This window comes from Nicotiana tomentosiformis, chromosome 3 (genome assembly GCF_000390325.3).
Source record: "Nicotiana tomentosiformis chromosome 3, ASM39032v3, whole genome shotgun sequence".
NCBI classification, from domain to species: Eukaryota; Viridiplantae; Streptophyta; class Magnoliopsida; order Solanales; family Solanaceae; genus Nicotiana; species Nicotiana tomentosiformis.
This window is the reverse complement of record NC_090814.1, coordinates 28,896,244-28,917,660: the sequence shown is the minus strand read 5'-3', so window position 1 is coordinate 28,917,660 and position 21,417 is coordinate 28,896,244. Positions and strand designations below refer to the sequence as shown.

The window sequence follows — 21,417 nt, the reverse complement described above, 5'->3', positions numbered from 1 at the left end:
ACAAGAGATACTTAAATAATTTGAACCTAGAGGTCCTAAGTTCAAATTGCCTATTTAGTTCTTTTGCGTATTATATATTTTTGAATGCGATCAATTAATGTGCTAACTGATGGTTGTGGAAGATCAATCGGGCGCCTCATCTCCATATAATTCCTCTCCATGTGATAACTTACTGTGTGAAAATTAGTAACTTGAAAATCAGTTACATAAACTGCTACTATTATCATGGAGATGAGCAATTAATATTACTAACATGAGTCTATCATGAAGTTAAAGTGTTAAACAGCATGCATATGTGTACCTCAATTCTAACTCAAGACTGTCTTATTTTGTATCTCAGTCTCTCCTATGGTTAAAGTTAAGCATTTCAAGCTACATCTAACATGGAAATACACTACTTAGATTAGGTCTATAACCAGTATATTTTAAAGGGTCTTTTGTTTCAAAACCAGGATATCCCAGAATTATAATCCTAGGATTATAACCTAGATAATCAATTTCACCTTCTATACGGGATAAGTTATACCAAGATTTTTGTACAAAAATTAATAGTGGTTTTAGCTAATACATCTAACCAAGTAGAAATGACATCAAATAGCCACTCTAAAAGGCTGTTATTTAGGAATTAGCCAGTGCATCCTAAATTTAATTTTTCCGTGCCATTTTTCAGGACAAAAATGTGTTGAGTTATCCTGAAGTTAAGATTTTTAGTTTAAAATTTCAGGACAAAATAAGTATCGGCTAATCTCTAAATAACATCCATGAGAACGGCTATCTGCCAGTTGCCCCTGTAACCAAACAGGGGATAAATCTAATTCCAAAATTTATACACGGGATAATTTACCTAATTCCTTGAACCAAACGGCCCTAGTTGTTAATCTAACAGTACATTAGATATGTAAGCAATATTACCATGTAAGACTGGTCAAATGAGGAAAAAGGAGTTAAAGAAAAAGTGAAAAGATGTATTTTTGAAACAACATCTTGGTGATCATAAATGTAGAGATACCTTGTGGTGAATAAACTTGAAGTTAGTACTGCATTCTGATTACAAGTGAGAGCCTCTAAAAGAAATGAAAGCTACATCAATCCTGCTGCTGGAATGAGAGAGCATCTAGCACTGAAGCTCTATTAAGTATTCTTTACAAGTGAGAGCCTCTATACTGAAAAATTACGAATTTCTTCCTCAAGAGAGAAATATGTAGTTCAGTTGTAATATGACAGTCCAGAAAGGAGGGCGGAGAGGAAAAAGATGCATTAAGTTGTTCAGAACGTCGCTAAACAATATGCACCAAAGCTTATGTAAGAATCAGCATCATTAATCGTTCATTGGGGATTGACGATTAAGAAATTAATAGACATGTGCAAATGCAAGTACGTCTAAGTAGGTTAGTGATCACAAAGTTGACCATGTTAAGAGCTAAATGTCAATTAGCATTTGCGATCATATTAGAAGTAGATTGTTGCCAATGCTGCTAAACTAAGTTCCGGAAGAATTACAGGGTGGGTAGGAAAAGAATCGGAGTAAAGCAAACTGATGGCATTCTACAACAATCTTACTTGTAACTTCCCTACAAGACCTTTGCTTGTTTTCTTCTGTTCTTTCTTCTATGATGCTCTGGCACTTCATTTGTATTCCTCCACATTCTGAAATGTTATGCGATTTAAAAGCTTAGAAGAAACTTGTGTAACAGGTGAGATATAACAATCAAAACGAATTTGATCTTTTCAAGACAGGCTTCAGCTGCTTATCTTCCTCAAGTGCAACCATTCCCACATGGGATGGGTCTTCAAGCATCATCTTTGCCACCAAGTAGCCAGCAATTGACCATGTCTGGTGTTTCCGAGCTTGCTTCCCAATGAATCGCCCAAGTTTTCCATCATAATATTCAGGCCACCCATCCTTGGACAACCTCGTTTCAGCAAGTTCAATGGCACGCCTTGCTATCTGGGGCCGTCCAGTCTTGATACACGCCGCCGTGAGGAGCCATAAAAGCACTGCCGCCAAACACAAAAATAAATATCAGCAGAGCAGTATGCTTGAAAATGTACACAAGACTACCAATGATAACATGTGGCAAATTAGTACTTTTTTCATGACTATTACGCAGTAAATAATTCTTGTATTACCTGAATAAGGTTCCTTAAAAATGTTCAAGTTAAGCCATACAAGGAAAAATACAACAAGAAACTTTCATATGAACAGACTGAGCAGTACATATATGTCAAGGAAGTGTTGGTTAGAGAAACAACTAGCTGGTTGTGTTACAGGAAAATAGAACAAAACTTATCTGAACAAAGTACACCGTTTTACAGACAGGATTAGATTAAAAAGTGAGCTACAATATCAGGAAACATTCTTCAATTAAGATCATCGCTATTTTATTTCACACTTCACTATCCACCAAGGAACACTACTAAGCCAATTGATCTTTTCTTTTCTTTTCTTTTCTTTTTGTGATGAAAATTACTAATGCAATTGTACCTGGCCATGAACCTCCATTATGGTAGCTCCATCTAGTATTTTTTGGATCACATCCTGTTACAATCCGCCACTCATGACCCTCTATAGCTGGATAACAAACCTTCAAAGGCATTTCCCCTACCAGTTCATGCCAACGTGACTCAATAAGATCCATGATCTTAGTTTCCTGTTCAGGGGTCGCTAAGCAAGATAAAATTGCAATACAATTGCCCAAGCAGAACCATCGGAAATCCATGTTTGAAGGGCCAACATTTCCAATGAAATAGCCTCCATGAAGTGGCATGAAATCAAAAACCCATTCTGGAAGAGAATCGGGAATGACATTAAACTTGTTGACTGCTGTGTGGGAATATTCTTCAGTTTTATATCTGTATATGTCATTAACTTGCTTCAGATCGAGCCAAAAGTAGGTTCTCATGTGATAGCTCAATGCGTGCAGTCTCTTTACAATTCGTTCTATGAACTCCTTCCCTTCAACATCTTGCTTGAGTAAGAGAAGTGCACATCTTAAGGCCATGAAGAATAGTGCTTGTATCTCTATTGGGTATCCGTAAACACCCTGACAATGTTCATGTACCACAATATAGTCAGTGAAACTGGAACATTAAATGCATACTTAGGGTAAGCACAATAATATGGAAGAGCAAATTGTCTTAGTTGCATTAAACATTATAAGTTCAGCACTGACGATGCGAGGTCTGTATGAGAAAGAGGAGAGAAGGAAAGAGATCTGCTTACAACCAAAAACCGCAAGGAGATTTAGAAGGGAATACCATTCATGTCCTGAACTTCTCTAGATATAGATGTAATTCAGGATTGCTTCACTTGCCTGTGTGTAGTATGCAATAGTGCTCTCGGACACATTCAATGTTTACACTCAGCTGATTACCGATTACTGGTAGACATGCTTCAGTTATAAGTATTGTTATTTGGTTCGGCAAGCACTAAAACCTCTGGGGCGCAAAGAATTTTTGTAGGGATCTCGCTTTAATTTCCTTTGCAAGAACACTTGGGTTCAAAGGATGGCTTTATTTTCTCTGTTTTGACATGATAGAACAAATTCTAGAAGCAAATTGGTTCCGATCTTTATTATCAAATAGCCACTTTTAAATATTAGTATTACAAAGGCATTTGATATCACCAACCAAGCAACATCAGTAGATCTAGATGGAGTGAGCTTAAGCAAAATTCCTATATGAACACAGAAATCACCACAAGGAAACACTTTTGAAGAAATTCATACATATTTCTGGAGAATGGCAATTTAGCCCAACAAATAGGGGCAATACACAAGGAAACAATTTTTTTGTTTTATGAATCCTACACCCACTTAGTTGTTGTCTCTCAAGTTTTTCTTTTTTCGGCATAATCGCAGATTCCCATACCGCGTTAACAAACATTTCTACAGCTGTAAGAAACCTATCTTTGAAACAGACCTAAGAATTTCATAGGGCACTTCTTAAGTCCAGAAGAGGCAACAATAAAATAATAAAATTACTAGGTAGAAATGGAGAATGAAATCCAATTAGCTAACAACTCCAGGAACTAAAAGGAGCATCTGTTAAAGCCCCCCATGATACGAAAATCATGTCTGCAAATATGAGATCGCGTCTATATAGAAGAGGAATACACATGAATTTGTATAAACCTCCATTAACATTTTAGTATATCAAGCTCACAAGCCCAAAGTGAGTGCATATAAATCACTTCACAACAATTGTGTACGAACAGCAGGAAAACTCACCATTCTACGATCAATCATACAGCATCCATCAGCACAAAGAAGAGTCGGGAATGTGTCAAACCCTTCTGAAAGGCATAAACTAAGTATCAGGCGCATTCCCTTCTGACATTCAGGCATCTCAGACAAGGAAGTATCCCCTGTCGATTTCGTGTATGCACGAAGTAATATAATCCACCAAAATCCAGAATCAATAGGAGCCACTCTTCCTATCGCGCTCTCACCAAAATCTGCCATTAATGTCTCTGTATTCCTGACTGGATCATGGAGCACTTTGAAACTAGCTGGCATTACACCCTCCCCCAGTTGGAATCGATCTATCTTTTTCTCCCATGACTGAAGACGAAGAGTTTTCAAGATGAAATTTTTTACGATTTCAGGTTCCCCATTCATTAAAAAAGCCAATGCACTTGGAACAAAGTCTCTGACAAACACCTGGAGATACAGATGAACATTAATAAACATCTTGAACATGAAAGAATGTGGCTAGTTAAACCTCAGCTACAAATTAAAATGTCGTATACTACCAAAAAGCACTTCAAAAGTATTTATATCATTTAGACAAAAGGATCTTCCAGAAGAGCATTTTCAACAATGATTTTTGTAAAACTCAATTACTAAAGGGCCAGAATCTTTATGAGTGTATATAGGAGAACTCCTCCCGTGTCATGCAATTACTGGATGACAGAAGATTGGAGACTATCTATTCCAGATTCAAACCGGCAGTTTACAAGGAGGAATGCAGTGCCACAGAAGATGTAATAGTGAGTGCATTGATCCATTAAAATTGGACGAGGAGAGACACTGCGCTCCTTCTGGTGCTGGAGATTATATTGGATGCTCTAGGAAAAGGAAATCAGAACTCATCAGACTAGAAACCACAGTCAGGAATATAGTGGAATCTCCTGATCTGTCAAGAGAGAGCTAACGACTACAAAGGATGCAGCTGGCTGCAGTCCCTGAACCCAGCTTGTAGCAAGCCAAACATTCCCCTACGAGTAAAAGATCTTAATTTAATTTATCATTGTTCTTCAGCAACCCAACAATAACACAGATATATCATCCTGTTTGAATACGGTTTCCAAATGTAAAACACATCAAAGTTTATTACTTAGAATGCAGAGTACAAAGATCCATCTGCAGGTATTAAGCCTTTTCCTATAATCTAAGCACACAAAATTATTAGATTAAAGTGATTATCATACAATTTTCTACAAGGTAACTTATCAAACTGTAAATCAGCATTACAGGATTCTGTGAATCCAAACTTAAGTAACAGACAATTCTTCCTTAGACCACAAATAAATTAGCTGTCCACAAGCTTCAATTAAACAATTATGTCTCAATCTTCTTACACAAGTCGAGGTAGGCTATATGAAGCGTCTATATACATTTCACTCTACTCGAGACCCAATTCATTCCAATCAAAAGCTAATGCACCACTCACTGATCCATAATTTGCAATGACAAAGCAAGCGTCCCAGCAGAAATGAAAATTCTAGTGCTCTACTCGAGACCCAATTCATTCCAATCAAAAGCTAATGCACCACTCACTGATCCATAATTTGCAATGACAAAGCAAGCGTCCCAGCAGAAATGAAAATTCTAGTGCTCTACACAGGATATATATTATGAAGGCTTCACCTGATCGTAGTTAAGCTTTTCATCTGAACTGTCTAACGCGGCAATAGTCCCAACAGGACGCCCCCGAAAGTGCACCAAGGAACGCCTCAAAGCTTCCCAAGCCTCAGCGATCATCGGATGTGGCTCTGCCCCAAAAGGTGACCTTGGAGTGGTAAAACCAGACCATTTTGCTGGTGAATGGACAGAATCAAAGTGGTCCAAACCGCGGGAATAATATTCTGCTCTGGAAGGGGGAGGAGGAGAGTTTCCCATCATCTGAGCTTCACTGAAGGACCTCTCATCGAGTGAGCCCTTCCTCTCAATGTTCAAGTTTCTTGGCCTAGGTATCCTCGAGAAATCAATATCATCCAATTCGGCCACACTACTACTGCAAGAGTCATAATTCTTTAAAGTACCATTCTGAGATACATCCACAGATGGTGTTGACATGCTTGAAGCTCAACAATCTGCATAATTCAAACAAGAATTCAAACCACATGCATACTGATCAGGAAAAGGCAGTAACCAATGTAACAGATCAAGAAATGGAGTGTTACATACTAATATAAGAGTGTTCCCATTACACAAAGTGCTTCCCCTCTAGTTCAAAGGATAGGGATAAACAGAGACGATCCAAGGTTTGAACATTATAGGTTCCAGTTCAGAATTCTACCACAGCCCATTTGACTTCTCGGTCCGAAATCTATCAGTTGTAATTATTTATTTTTTAATGCATATAAAGGGTCCGAGACAAAGCTATTGGGTTCGAATGAACCATAAGTCCTTAACTACATCAGCCCGGGCCCCGGGGTGGGAAAGTAGACACTGTATGCGGTCTTTTGCTTGCCTTTCTACAAGAAAGCTGTTTCCAACCCTTAAACCCATGACATGCAAAAGTCACAAATCAAAGCCTAAGGCTACTTAGAATCAAGAATCTCAATTAACCTTTTTCTCAAATCTTGAGTGTTTTCTGAACAAGCAGGAGAAGCTAAGGAAACAAATGATTATTTAAGAAAATTCGATAGAAACAAGAAGAAAACTAAAAACCCATATGCGAAACACCAAGCGGAGCTGCAAACCAGTAATGCATGTAGTAGCTAGTGTCTAGAAAGTGGAAATGGAAGAAGAAAACATGAACATGTTTAACAGAAATTACACTTACGTATAGGACGTCCAGAATATGGTGAAATTAGCGAGAAAGAACAATGATACATAGATCACTAAGTGTGTGTGTGTGTGTGTGTGTGTGAGAGAGAGATGGTGAAATTATTGTTTAAGGGACACTGATGATGACAAATGTGGTACGGCCAAATTCTGCCATGGCGAGTTGTGTTGTTTTGTTTTTTAATATCTTTTGTCAGTACTGACCTGTACCAGCAATTTTTTCATCGACTGGGAAGCATGTAGTGACAAAACAAGGAAAAAGATGAAATGGTTAGGTGTGTAAATTTGGAATGTATATATATGTGTATGTGGGGGATGGTGATGGGGTAAGTCGGTAAATAATCTAAGGTGAAATTCAGAAATGGGGGCTATTGGTTTTGGAGTATTGCTGTGCTATGTAGTTAGTACAACTCTCTGCAAAGCTGGAGCGCGCACACACTCTCTCTCTCTCATTGAATGAATCATGCTTGCTCCGGTGATAATAATAAACGTGTTTACCCGAAATGGATAGAGTTGAATTTATACGCAGTTTCGCGGCGTAATTTAACACAAAATATAAGGATAAATAGAAATGTAAATATAGATTGCAGAGAGAATGCGAAATAGATAAGGTTGTCAGGAACAATGAATCTTAGGATTCAACAAATAGAATCAATCTAAGAAATCTGAAAGAACGATTCTTTACTGTAGAAGAATATAACACTTTTATTACAATGTAAGCCTGAGAAAAACCTTGTTTTACAGAAATAGTAACCAAGCCATTTTATAGTAGAGGGATTTGGCTCTAAGCATAATAAAATAAACATTCAGTGGGAGACCCATAATAAGTCAGCTTTTCCACAATTTCTGCCAAGATTCTCTCTAGTGGGATTGCAACGGCTTTTGTTTGCGAGCTCGATTTTGGTTTAAGCTTGATTTCGACTCGAGCCCGTAATCTTGGTTCGAGCCCGATCCTGGCTCGAGCCCTCGAATTGATTCGAGGTCAATGTTGGTTGGTCTCTGGATTATCAGCATGATAGATCTACTATGCATCATGGTTCGATTTCGATTCGAGCTTGATAATGATATCAAACTCGACATGGATCGGTCTCCCTGAGTTCGAGGTTAGTTTGTTCCACCTTCGGGATCTTACTTCGATAGATCATCGTTCGAACTCGATCGGACGTGCTAAGGCCGAAATCTATTTCGACCGTATACAGATAGTCCCCTCGTTTCTCAGAAAGAATGTGGCGAGAAACGATAAAATTTTTTAAAGGCTCGATCGGATTATAACCTGACGTTTCCCTCGGGTTCGACCATGACGCATCTAGTAGTTGTCCCGTCGGTTTAGTCTTTCAAGGCATTTAATACATGTCAGGCGGTGGTCGGCCACCGTTGATACTGAACCGCCATCGCTTGAACCTATAAATAACCCTTTCTTTTATCTTTTACCACTTTTACATCTTCTATCTTCCAAATTTCCCAAGTTCTTCTTCGTACTCTCCAACTTACCAGTAAATCTGTGATTTCTTTCTGCAAAAGCCCCTCTTCAATTCTACCAAATCTTTGTCACTTTCTTCTATTCCTCACCTTTGAATTCGAAAATGGCAAAAACATCACAAACCATTCCTCAGAAAGAGAAGGCTTCATCTTCACAGTGTGCCGCCGATGAGACACCGGCAGAACCACGGCCTGAGGAGTGTGTTCCCGGGGCGTGTGTTCTTACTTCAGATTTTAAGGTCGATAAAGGTTCATCGGTCCCTGGCCGGTGTGAGCCGGTATCGAGGTACATGTGTTCGATAACCGAAAAGCACCTCAAACAGCTAAAGAAGGATTGCAATTGGGGTGAAAAAGAAATAATAATTCCTACCCCTGACGAAGATATCACTTCTTACGTGAAAGGGTTTTTGAATGTGTATACTTACCCTTTCACTTTAGGTCCCCTCGATTCCGTTATTATTGACTTCTGTCGACAATACCAGGTAATCCTAGGCCAGGTCCATCCTTCTTTGTGGCGGATCGTTATCCTGATCCGATATTTTATGAGCAAAATCGAGGGGATGACGTTCACCCTCGACCATCTTATCCGATTGTACCGTCCTTAACTTTTTTGAGGAGGGTTAATAAAACTTTAGCGTCGGGCTACCAAGGCTCTGTTCTCGAGTATTGACGAGGACAGGGACCGGGGTTGGATGGGCAGGTTCGTTCGAGTAAGGACTTCGGACCTGATTCCGACTGAAAAGATGCCCTTTCCCGAGGAGTGGAATATGAAACGTAAGTGTATTCTTGCTGTTACTTCTACTTTGTTCTTTCATTTATTCTCTCATCGGCACTCCTCTTTTTGTGATGTAGTGGTTCCCTGGATGCCCAGAGCAGTTCCCGATCTCAAGAACTGGGTACGAGCCCTTGTTTCGACCTCCACATACGCCGAGTGCTCATGGCATGATTTGTCAAAGGGTCGGTGGGAGGCCAAAAATCACGGTAAGCTCATTTCTCGTACTCTTTGGTGATCCGAAAGAGGTGGTTTTCAAAATATTTTATTAAGGTTTTCCATATGCAGGTTTGGGTAAAGACGCGGTTTTGAGGCCCTTGTCCAATAAGGAGGAAATTTCGGCCTCTGTCCCAAAGCCAGTGAAGGAAAATAAAAGGAAAAGAGCCTCCGTTCCCGAAGATCCAAAACCGAAGAAGAGGATGGCTCATAAACCGAACAAGAATGTCATTCCTTTGACTGTGGAATCTGTTCTGCATCTAAGGGATGAAGATGAAGAATAAGAAAGAGAAAATGATGAGTCCGCACTGGCGGTCCGAATGAAGAGGACCACTGATGCCTTATCGGCGGCTAGATCGATGATGCTCTATGAGGCTCCGCCTCGAACTGAGGATATACCAGAGAAAGATTCGGGTAGAGTCCCCGAACTATCGGATATCGAAGACGCATCTCATCGGAGCCAACCGGCAGGGGATATGACCGAAGAGGCCCTCGAACCCCTTTGAACCGAGGGGAATGCTCCAGGCGATTCATTTGGGGCAGCAGCAATCGAGGATTCGCCTACCTTTCCCGCTTTTTCCGCAGGGGTGATTTGGGAAGCTCAAGATATGGGAGCCCTCGATCTAGACAGGCCCCACGATGAAGAAGATCTCTTTCGTGACATGTTTATCGGCATTGAGGACGTTGCCGGTGTTGGTGATGAAGCGGATCTTTTTCACGGGGTGCGGCAGGTTTTGAATCAGGTAAGCTTTAAAATTATTTTGTCGGTACTGCCTTTATGTTCATTTTTCGTTAACTTCACTTCTTGTTTCTTTGTAGGCAACGGTAGTTCATCGAGAACAATGTTCTCGATCCCAAAATGAGCTGCATCGATACGAGGCCGACCTACAATGGGCTACTGACGAGAGGAACTCCCTTAGACTTTCCTTAGGGCAGAGAGAAGAGGAAGTAAAAGACCTCCGAGCTGAGCTGGCCAAGGCTTATCGATATCAGACCGATTTTTCTGAGCAGGTAATGATGCTTTTGAAAGCCTATGGGCTTGATACCGGGACTATAGCTAACATTTCGGTCTCACAGTTGCAGCAAAAAATCGAGATGATCGGGAAGCTTCGTGAGGAGGTCGACGTGATAAGAACGGAGTCTTTGCGGTGGAAAGAAGGTATGGACCGCTTTGCTGCAGCAAAAGAGACTGCTCGAGCCCAGTTATCATCGTCCGAAACCCAACTTTAGAAAATGAAGGAAAAAGTCCTGGTTCAAGCAAGAAGAATTGAGGAGCTTGAGGCTCGGTTGGCCTCTGTACTTGCCAAGGCCGAATCTGATGCCGAAAAGGCAAAGGTCGATGCGGATGCGCTCGTGGCCATCTATCGGGCCGATGCTGAAGCCGCCTAAGTCCAGGAAAGAGAGGTAGCCGAGTCCGCCGATATTCGAGCATATTGGGTCGCCGAACTTGCTAAGTGCCGATCCCGAAGGGAAACTCTCGAGGAGATCCATGCTCGTGGTTTCGATCTCGCTGAAGAGATAAAAAGGGCCAAAGAACTCGAAGCCGATGCTGAAGCTCTGTTTTTTGATGGCGATGATGATGACGATAATGATGATGATGGGAGCAAGGGCGGATCCAAAAATGGGGGGGAGCCTGATAAAGAAGAGACCGCTCCTGACCGAGAAGTTTAGTTTTTAGTTTTTACGTTGTAATCACCCATGCAGATAAATTTGTATATAGATATATCTCCTTTTTTGCCGACTTGCTTCTGCTTTTGTTTCCTGTCTTATGAGGAATTTATTCACGCCTTATGAATGTTTTCACAATGATTTGAACAACTTAATCAAATTTGGACTTCGTAGCCTCTGTAACCGAGCGAGCGCTTACTCAAACTTGGAGCAATGTACCCCTTAGGCTTATTAGTTGTCAATGATTCAATCTTGAAGAAATATAGCCCGTAGGCATAATGGTCGAGTGAGTGCTTGCTCAAACTCGAAATAAAAGTAGCCCGTAGGTTTAGTAGTCGAGTGAATGATTCAAACTCGAAGTAATGTAGCCCGTAGGCGTAATGGTCGAGTGAGTGTTTGCTCGAACTCAAAATAAAAGGTAGCCCGTAGGCTTAGTCGAGTGAATGATTCGAACTCGAAGTAATGTATCCCGTATGCGTAATGGTCGAGTGAGTATTTGCTCGAACTCGAAATAAAAGTAGCCCGTAGGCTCAGTCGAGTGAATGATTCAAACTCGAAGTAATGTAGCCCATAGGCGTAATGGCCGAGTGAGTGTTTGCTCGAACTCAAAATAAAAGTAGCCCGTAGGCTTAGTCGAGTGAATGATTCGAACTCGAAGTAATGTAGCCCGTAGGCGTAATGGTCGAGTGAGTGTTTGCTCGAACTTGAAATAAAAGTAGCCCGTAGGCTTAGTCGAGTGAATGATTCGAACTCGAAGTAATGTAGCCCATAGGCGTAATGGTTGAGTGAGTGTTTTCTTGAACTCAAAATAAAAGTAGCCCGTAGGCTCAGTCGAGTGAATGATTCGAACTCGAAGTAATATAGCCCGTAGGCGTAATGGTCGAGTGAGTGTTTGCTCGAACTCGAAATAAAAGTAGCCCGTAGGCTTAGTCGAGTGAATGATTCGAACTCGAAGTAATGTAGCCCGTAGGCGTAATGGTCGAGTGAGTGTTTGCTCGAACTCGAAATAAAAGTAGCCCGTAGGCTCAGTCGAGTGAATGATTCGAACTCGAAGTAATGTAGCCCATAGGCGTAATGGTCGAGTGAGTGTTTGCTCGAACTCGAAATAAAAGTAGCCCGTAGGCTTAGTCGAGTGAATGATTCAAACTCGAAGTAATGTAGCCCGTAGGAGTAATGGTCGAGTGAGTGTTTGCTCGAACTCGAAATAAAAGTAGCCCGTAGGCTTAGTGGTCGAGTTTATCTTAATTCTGATTGCATAACAAATCTCAAAATAGAGGAATTTTCCTTGGATATAAGATGCTGATAAAGAAGAGAACTTTCTTCGCACGTTATTACATGCCTGGGTTCGGGCTAATCTATATGAGCATGGTTCGCTTCGATCATTTGGCTCTTACAATTTTTCCTATTGGAACCCTGTTGTTGTGAAATAACTCTCTTGCGAGGCATCAGATATTGTTGTAAATGCTGCACGATCAATGGTTGCCTCATTAAAAACCTTGCCGAAAAACCCATTTGGGATAAAACCGGTCTAAGGGAAAAAGAGTGCAACGCGTGCTTTCAAGCGAGAGATCCATCTTAGCCCTTGTTCGGACTTCTGCAGATGTCAGTTTTGAAATATAAACAAATATGAAAAGGTCATACCTTAGCAGTAGTACCGTTTTAGATGTGATACACTTCAGCTGCTTGATAGCTGTTTGCCGTTTATAATGCCGAGCCTGTACGATCCCTTTCCGATGTTCTCGAGCACCTGATATGGTCCTTCCCAATTCGGTCCTAGTTTTCCTTCGTTCGGATTTCGGGTATTAATGGTAATTTTTCTTAACACTAAGTCCCCAGGCTTGAAATGGCAGAGCTTGCTTCTTCGATTATAATATCTTCCGATTCGCTGCTTTTGGGCGGCTAATTGGACAAGAGCAGCTTCTCGTCTTTCGTCCGATAGTTCGAGGCTGGTATTCATAGCCTCGTTATTTTATTCTTCCATCGCGAATCAAAATCTGGCACTGGGTTCACCAACTCCGACTGGTATCAATGCTTCGGACCTATATACTAAGAAGAATGAGGTCGCCCCCGTACTGGATTTTGACGTCGTCCGATATGCCCAAAGGACTTCGAGCAGGATTTCTCTCCATTTCCCTTTAGCGTCATTCAACCTCTTCTTTAAGTTTTGAATGACAGTTTTGTTCGTTGATTCGGCTTGTCCATTCCCACTGGGGTGGTATGGCGTTGATAGTATCCTTCTTATCTTGTGGTCTTCAAGGAATCTTGTTACTTTGCTGCCAACGAATTGTTTTCCATTGTCACACACTATTTCGGTGGGTATCCCGAATCGGCATATGATATGATCCCAAATTAAGTCTATAACTTCTTTCTCTCTTATTTTCTCGAACGCCTGTGCTTTAACCCATTTAGAAAAATAATCAGTCATAAATAAAATGAATTTGGCTTTACCTGGGGTCGATGGCAGAGGGCCGACGATATCCATTCCCCACTTCATGAATGGCCATGAGGATAGGACTGAGTGGAGTTGCTCTCCGGGTTGGTGGATCATCGGTGCAAACCTTTGACATTTGTCACATTTACGAACAAATTCCTTCGCATCTTTGCCCACATCGATCCAATAATACCCTGCTCTGATTATTTTTTGAACTAATGTATCGGCTCCAGAGTGATTCCCGCAAGTACCCTCGTGCACTTCCCGTAGGATGTAATCGGTATCTCCCGGACCCAAGTATACTGCCAACGGTCCATCGAATGTTCTTCGGTACAGCGTTCCGTCCGAAGCCAACGTGAATCGAGCAGCTTTAGTCCGTAGGGTTCTGGAATCTTTAGGGTCCGATGGGAGTTTTTCGCTCTCTAAGTATTCAATATACTTGTTTTTCCAATCCAGGTTAAGCTTGTAGAATTTATTTCGGCGTGACCTTCTTCGATTACCAATCTCGAAAGTTGAACAACATTCCCCGAGCCCGAGTTATCTACCTCGACCGACGACCCCAAATTCGCAAGCGCATCGGCCTCATTATTCTGTTCCCGTGGTACATGTTGTAAAGTCCATTGTTTGAAATGGTGCAAAGTGACAAGCAGTTTATCTAAATACCTTTGCATTCTACCTTTACTTGACTCACCACCAGCAAGGAGTCGCAATTGGCTTCAATGACTTCTGCTCCCAAGTTTCTAGCTAGCTCTAGACCTGCAATCATGGCTTCATACTCGGCCTCGTTGTTAGTCAACCTGATAGTTTTAATAGATTTCCTAATAGTGTTACCCATGGGTGGTTTCAAAACTATGCCCAGCCCGGACCCTTTCACGTTCGAAGCCCCATCCGTAAAAAGGATCCATACCCCCGATGATGTACCTGATTTCAACAGGAGTTTTTTTTCGACTTCGGGTACGAGGGTTGGCGTGAAATCGGCCACGAAGTTTTCTAAAATTTAAGACTTGATGGCTGTGCGGGGTTGATATTCGATATCATACCCACTGAGTTCGACGGCCCATTTCGCTAGTCGGCCTGATAACTCGGGTTTGTGCAAAATATTACGAAGCGGGTAAGTGGTTAACATACATATGGGATGACATTGAAAGTACGACCTTAACTTTCTTGAGGTGCTTATCAGTGCAAGTGCCAATTTTTCTAGGAGCGGATATCTAGTTTCCGCTTCTTCTAAGGTTCGACTCGTATAATAAACGGAAAATTGCGTACCTTGCTCTTCTCGAACTAGGACACCGCTTACGGCGACTTCCGATACTGCCAAGTACAAACAAAGTTTTTCGTCTGTTTTTGGAGTGTGAAGTAGTGGTGGGCTTGATAGATATCGCTTTAGTTCCTCTAATGCTTGTTGACACTCCTGGGTCCAAGCAAAATCGTTCTTCTTTTTTAGTAGAGAGAAATATTTGTGACTTCGGTCAGATGATCTTGAAATGAACCGGCCTAAGGCTGTAATCCGACCCGTTCGCCTTTGTACGGCCTTCACGTTGTCCACAACGACGATGTCTTCGATGGCCTTGATTTTATCGGGGTTAATCTCTATTCCCCGATGTGACACCATGAAGCCGAGGAAGTTGCCCTAACCGACCCCGAAAGCATATTTCTCGGGGTTGAGCTTCATGTTGTATTTTCTTAAAATCTCGAATGTTTTCTGCAAATGAGTCAAATGGTCCTCTGCGTGCAGGGACTTAACGAACATGTCATCAATATAAACTTCCATTAATTTTCCTATTTGTTCTTTGAACATTTTATTTACTAGGCGTTGGTAAGTAGCCCCTGCATTTTTAGCCCAAAGGGCATCACATTATAACAATACGTTCCATATTTGGTGACAAATGAAGTCTTTTCCTGGTCCTCCGGGTTCATCTGGATTTGATTATACCTGGAATAGGCATCGAGAAAAGTGAGGATCTCGTGGCCGGCCGTGGCATCGATCATGCGATCGATGTTGGGCAGCGAAAAGGAATCTTTGGGTCATGCTTTGTTCAAATCCTTATAGTCCACACACATTCTAAGTTTGTTCCCTTTTTTAGGGACTACAACTACGTTGGCTAGCCATTCGGGATATTTCACCTCCCGAATGGACCCTACTTTGAGAAGCTTGGTTACCTCGTCCTTTATGAATGCGTGCTTTCTCTCGGACTGGGGTCTTCTCTTTTGCTTTACTGGTCTGAACCTGGGGTCCAAACTTAGCCGATGCGTCGTTATGTCCGGCGGGATCCCGGTTATATCTAAATAAGACCAGGCAAAATAATCAATGTTATCGATAAGAAATTGAACGAGTTTCTTCCTGAGTTCAGGGCTCAACCCCGTTCCCAAGTATACCTTTCGCTCGGGCCAGTGCTCGATTAATATGACTTGCTCTAGCTCCTCGATTTTTGATTTGGTGGCGTCAGAGCCATCGGGAATCACGAAAGATCGAGGGACCCTTTGATCATCATCCTCTTTGATTTTCTGGTTGTCTGGCTGGGTTGATGCCGAAGTCTGTGATTGCTATTTGGTGTCCCGTTCTCCTTCCGGGACCGATCCTTTTATCGGTGAAAGTGAGGACGTTGGTTTATCTTCGTCGACGGTGAACATTTCCTTTGCGGCTGGTTGTTCTCCGTACACCATTTTGACACCTCTCGATGTCGGGAATTTGAGAGCCTGGTGTAGGGTCGAAGGTACAGCTCTCATGTTGTGGATCCACGGCCTTCCGAAAAGGGCGTTGTATCTCATATCGCCTTCGATCACTTGAAACTTTGTTTTCTGGATGGTTCCGGCCACGTTTATTGGTAGGATTATCTCACCTTTGGTGGTTTCACATGCCATATTGAACCCGTTTAGAACCAGAGTTGCGGGTACGATCTGATCTTGTAGGCCTAGCTGCTCTACTACCTTCAATCGGATGATGTTGGCCAAGCTACCTGGATCGATTAACACGCGCTTAATTTTAGTTTTATTCATGAGTACGGATATTACCAGTGCGTCATTATGAGGTTGGATGACCCCTTCTGCATCTTTATCATCAAAGGACAAAGTCCCCATGGGTGCGTAATCTTAAGTCCGAGATCGCTTTTCCCTCACCATCGATGTGTTAGTGCATTTAAGCACTGGTCCCTGAGGGGTATCGATGCCGCCAATGATCATGTGGATGACGTGTTGCGGTTCTTCTTGCTCGTTTTGCTTGCTGAAATCCCTATTTTAAAAATTGTTCTTCGCCCTATCACTCAGAAATTCCCAAAGGTGCCCTTTGTTAAATAAGCGAGCTATTTCCTCTCTTAGTTGCTTGCAATCTTCCGCTCTGTGGCCATGGGTACCATGATATCGTTTGATTGGGATTTCTTCGGGCAGGATCGGTCTGCATGGGTCGAGGCCATTTAGTGTCTTTGATGCGTCCGATGGCTGACACGATAGCGGATACATTAACGCTGAAGTTATATTCTGATAATCGAGGTGCTTCTATAGGATCGGCACATTTATCGAAGCCGCTCTTACTCATAAGCCCCCGAGAATTTTGTCCTCGATCAATCCTTCGATTGTTCTGTACTGCATTGCGTGCTGAACCGTTGCTCACCCGATCTGCGACATACGGTCGATATCGGTCTCTGTTCGACCTTTATTCTCTGTCGATCTCCTTTTTGTTTTTAGTAATTGTCCTATTCTTATGAACGGGTCCGTAAGGAGCTCCCAACTGATCATCCTCGACCCTAATTTTCGATTGGTATCGGTTGTGTACATCTGCCCAAGTTATCGCTGGATACTCGATCAAATTTTATTTCAGCCGATGTGATGTTGTCGAACTTAGCTCGTTCAACCCTTGGGTGAAAGCTTGTACGGCCCAATCGTCTTTGACTGGGGGTAATTCCATGCGTTCCATTTGAAATCGGGATACAAATTTCCTCAGCATTTCATTCTCTCTTTGCTTTACTTTGAAGAGGTCTGATTTCCTTGTTGCAACCTTTATGGCACCAGCATGTGCCTTTACGAACGAATTTGCTAACATGGCAAAAGAATCGATGGAATTCGGCGGTAAATTGTGGTACCAAATCATCGCTCCCTTCGAGAGGGTCTCCCCGAACTTTTTCAACAACACGAATTCGATCTCATCGTCCTCCAAATCGTTGCCTTTTATGGCACATGTGTAAGAGGTGACATATTCGTTAGGATCGGTCGTACCGTTATATTTGGGAATTTCAGGCATACGGAATTTTTTGGGGATTGGCTTCGGCGCCGCACTCGACGGAAAAGGCTTTTGTATGAATTTTTTTGAATCAAGCCCCTTTATCATTGGTGGAGCCCCAGGGATTTGATCGCCCCTGGAATTATACGTTTCCACCCTCTTGTTGTTGGCTTCGACTCGTTTTGTGAGTTTCTCGAGCAATTTAGTAATTCCGGGAGTAGTCCCCGATTCTTGCTCGTTAGATTTCACTATGGCGGGCTCTATTCTGGGGGTGACTTCTCGAAGTGGATTGGAATCCGGCCTGCTTTGTGCGTGAGTTTGGCTCTGTAGCTGAGCTATTGCTACTTGTTGGGCTTGTAGCATCTCGAAGATCATACGTAAGCTGGCCCCGATTTCCCCTGCGTTTTGGGTGTCTCGGGCTACGGATCGAGTACCGCCCTGAATGCTTCTTTCCGGTTCGGAGCGTTGATTCGCCTCCAAAGCTATTTGTGAATTGACATCCAATGGTATTTCGGGTACTTCGATTCGAGCCTCGGTGCCATTGTTAATTGGCCTTCCGGCCCCGGGTGCCAAGTTGTTGGTTTCATCTTGAAGGCCAGCTTCATTATCGATCAGTGAAGCCATTTGATTGGTGGTCATTCGTAGCTGATCCGAAATTCAAGATGTTTTCGGAAATAAGTGCAAAGCACAATAGCGTGTTTTTTCAGATTTGTATCAAATAACTACTGTTATCCTCGATCCAACGGTGGGCGCCAAACTGTTTACTCGAAAAATGGATAGAGTTGAATTTATACGCAGTTTCGAGGATATGTGGCATAACTTAACATAAAATATAAGGATAAATAGAAATGTAAATATAGATTGCAGAGAATGCGAAATAGATAAGGTTGTCAGGAACAATGAATCTTAGGATTCAACAAATAGAATCAATCTAATAAATCTGAAAGAACGATTCTTTACTGTAGAAGAATATAGCACTTTTATTACAATATAAGCCTGAGAAAAAACTTGTTTTACAGAAATGGTAACCAAGCCATTTTATAGTGGAGGGATTTGGCTCTAAGCATAATAAAATAAACATTCAGTGGGAGACCCATGATAAGTCAGTTTTTTCACAATTTCTGCCAAGATTCTCTCTAGTGGGATTGCAACGGCTTTTGTTTGCGAGCTCGATCTTGCTTAGAACCCTCGATTTTGGTTTGAGCTTGATTTCGACTAGAGCACGTGATCTTGGTTCGAGCCCGATCCTGGCTCGAGCCCTCGAATTGATTCAAGGTCAATGTTAGTTGGTCTCTGAATTATCATCATGATAGATCTACTCTGCATCATGGTTCGATTTTGATTCGAGCTTGATAATGATATCGAACTCGACATGGATCGGCCTCCCCGAGTTCGAGATTAGTTTGTTCTACCTTCGGGGTCTTACTTCGATAGATCATCGTTCGAACTCGATCGGACGTGCTAAGGCCGAAATCTATTTCGACCGTATACAAAACATTAAAACGCCTCCACCATCAATCAGTAAGTAATTTGGAGGAGTTCATTAGAAATGGTCACTCGGCTATCTTAAATTATCTGTTAAAATTATTTTTCTTTCATTTGTAATAATAAAGTCACTTAATTATGTATATAACACTCAGAAGGTTACTCAACTAGATTTTCCAAATTTTTGATTGTCAAATACCTATTTTACCCTCTAAATTATCAAAAACAAATTAACTTTTTTAAATATTATAAGTTTTTTTCTCTTTTTAATCTACACCTATAGAAAAATATATTTTATTCATAAAATAAAAAATAAAAAATTAGTTTTCGGCTCATATAATGACGGAATAATAATATAATTGAGCATAATTTTCAACCATATATAATGTATATTATAAAAATATATTTATTTAAATAATTATTTTTATATTATGTGCGTGGAGTATATATTTTACAACCTTTATTTTCTTTCATTCTCAATTGTGTAAATATATTTTTAAATTTTTGTTGTTAATACTAAAATTATTACGAACAAATTATTCTAATTAAGTTTTTTACTATGCTCATTATTTTGTTATTCCAGCATTATATATGCTTAAATATTTTTTATTTTTTAATTTATAAATAAAATTTATTTATTATATAGGTAAGTCCATAATATAAATTAAAAAGGAAAAAAATTATAATATTAAAAAGTTAAAAAAATAAAAAGAAGATAAACCATTTAAGTAATGGACTCTAATTTCGAGTCATATAGAAAATGAATAATATTTCCATATGTTAAAAGTTGGAGTCTTGTACATATGATAAATAAAAACATTGTTGATCATGAGTGAGGATATAAATTAAGAAAAAGTTCTTGCCCATTTTGGACAGCTCAAATGTAAAGTTATAAAGCAAAATCCTTTTAGGATGAGCTTTATAATGTAATGTTGATGTTAAGAAAAAGTTCTTTGAATAATTAAATCACTTAAAGCTAATTGTAATGGTACACGTCTACGTTAAGAGCCCGTTTGGACATAAAATTTGATGGAAGATTTCGAAATCAACGTTTGTTCATAAAATTTTCAATTTTCAGTTGAAGATACATTTTGAAAATTTTCGAAAATTTGAAAAACTGCAAAAAACTGTTTTTTAAAATTTTTACTCAAATCACTCACAAAACTTCAAAAACAACCCAAACTGAAATTTATGTCCAAACACAACTTTAAATTTCAAATACCATTTTTACTTGAAAAATCTTTTCACCATTTTTTCGAATTTTATAATTCTTATGTCCAAACGCCTACTTAAATATGGATTGATATGATTTAGAAAGCTTGATAAGTACCATTATATTACACCCAATGTGTAAAAATACAGTATTGATGAAGAAAACTTGAATTCATTCTGTTTGAATATGTGCATCGTACAAATTAGAGGATGAGCTCAAAGCAATACCATTTATGAACTAAAGTACATAAAGAAAACAGCATAAGTCTTGCCACATTGATATAAATTGAGTTCTAAAATTTTGAACTCACAATAAGTCGGATAGATCAAAATAAGAAAGAGGCAACATAATTAAATCAACTTGTTTCCATGTCATCAAACTTTTAGTTTCACTATTTTGAAAAACATCGACCATATCCCTCCAAGCATAGAACACAACATTTAATTTCATATAACGTTATTTCTCGTCAGGAAAAAAAATAATACATTCTGTAATTCATTCTTAAACCCAAAAACGAAAAGTTACACAACCATCTATAACGGCGGATAAATAAACCGATAATGCAGCTAGTATTATTCTACTTTTGAGATTATGGAAATTAGCAGCTTGTCACCTAGTCCTTGAGTGGGGGACATTGATCCAAAATGGGAAAAGAATATCCAGAGGGGGTCGATGAACTGCGAATGGTTATTCAAGGGTGATCAATAAAAAGGTTGATATTAGAAAATTTTATCGTGCATACGTGAATTTTTAATTTCTATTACTCAAATTTTCACTTAACTATCAAAACTTATCTAGTAAAATTATGTTTCTTTTATTTTGTAATAGATAAATCACTTAACTATATCTATAATGCTCAAAAAGTTATTCAACCAGATTTCTCAAACTTTCTAGTTGTCAAATACTTATTTTACCCTCTAAATTATC

The 21,417-nt window shown here is 40.3% G+C and overlaps 1 protein-coding gene across 2 annotated transcripts; it reads right to left on the bottom strand.

The window, feature by feature from the left end:
* Positions 1-1,421: 1,421 nt before the first annotated feature.
* LOC104097816 (probable alkaline/neutral invertase B) lies at positions 1,422-7,158 on the bottom strand. Of its 2 annotated transcripts, none has more exons than XM_009604435.4 (5): positions 7,012-7,158; positions 5,871-6,316; positions 4,230-4,661; positions 2,486-3,044; positions 1,422-1,998 (listed from the first exon to the last, which is right to left on the bottom strand). In XM_009604435.4, the coding sequence occupies exons 2-5, from the start codon at positions 6,297-6,299 to the stop codon at positions 1,709-1,711; spliced, it is 1,710 nt and encodes a 569-aa protein (XP_009602730.1). In that variant the 5' UTR covers positions 6,300-6,316; positions 7,012-7,158; the 3' UTR covers positions 1,422-1,708. The 2 variants fall into 2 exon arrangements, with proteins under 2 accessions (XP_009602730.1, XP_018626888.1); XM_018771372.3 differs by lacking the exon at positions 7,012-7,158 and adding an exon at positions 6,411-6,543.
* Between the last annotated feature and the right edge of the window lie 14,259 nt (positions 7,159-21,417).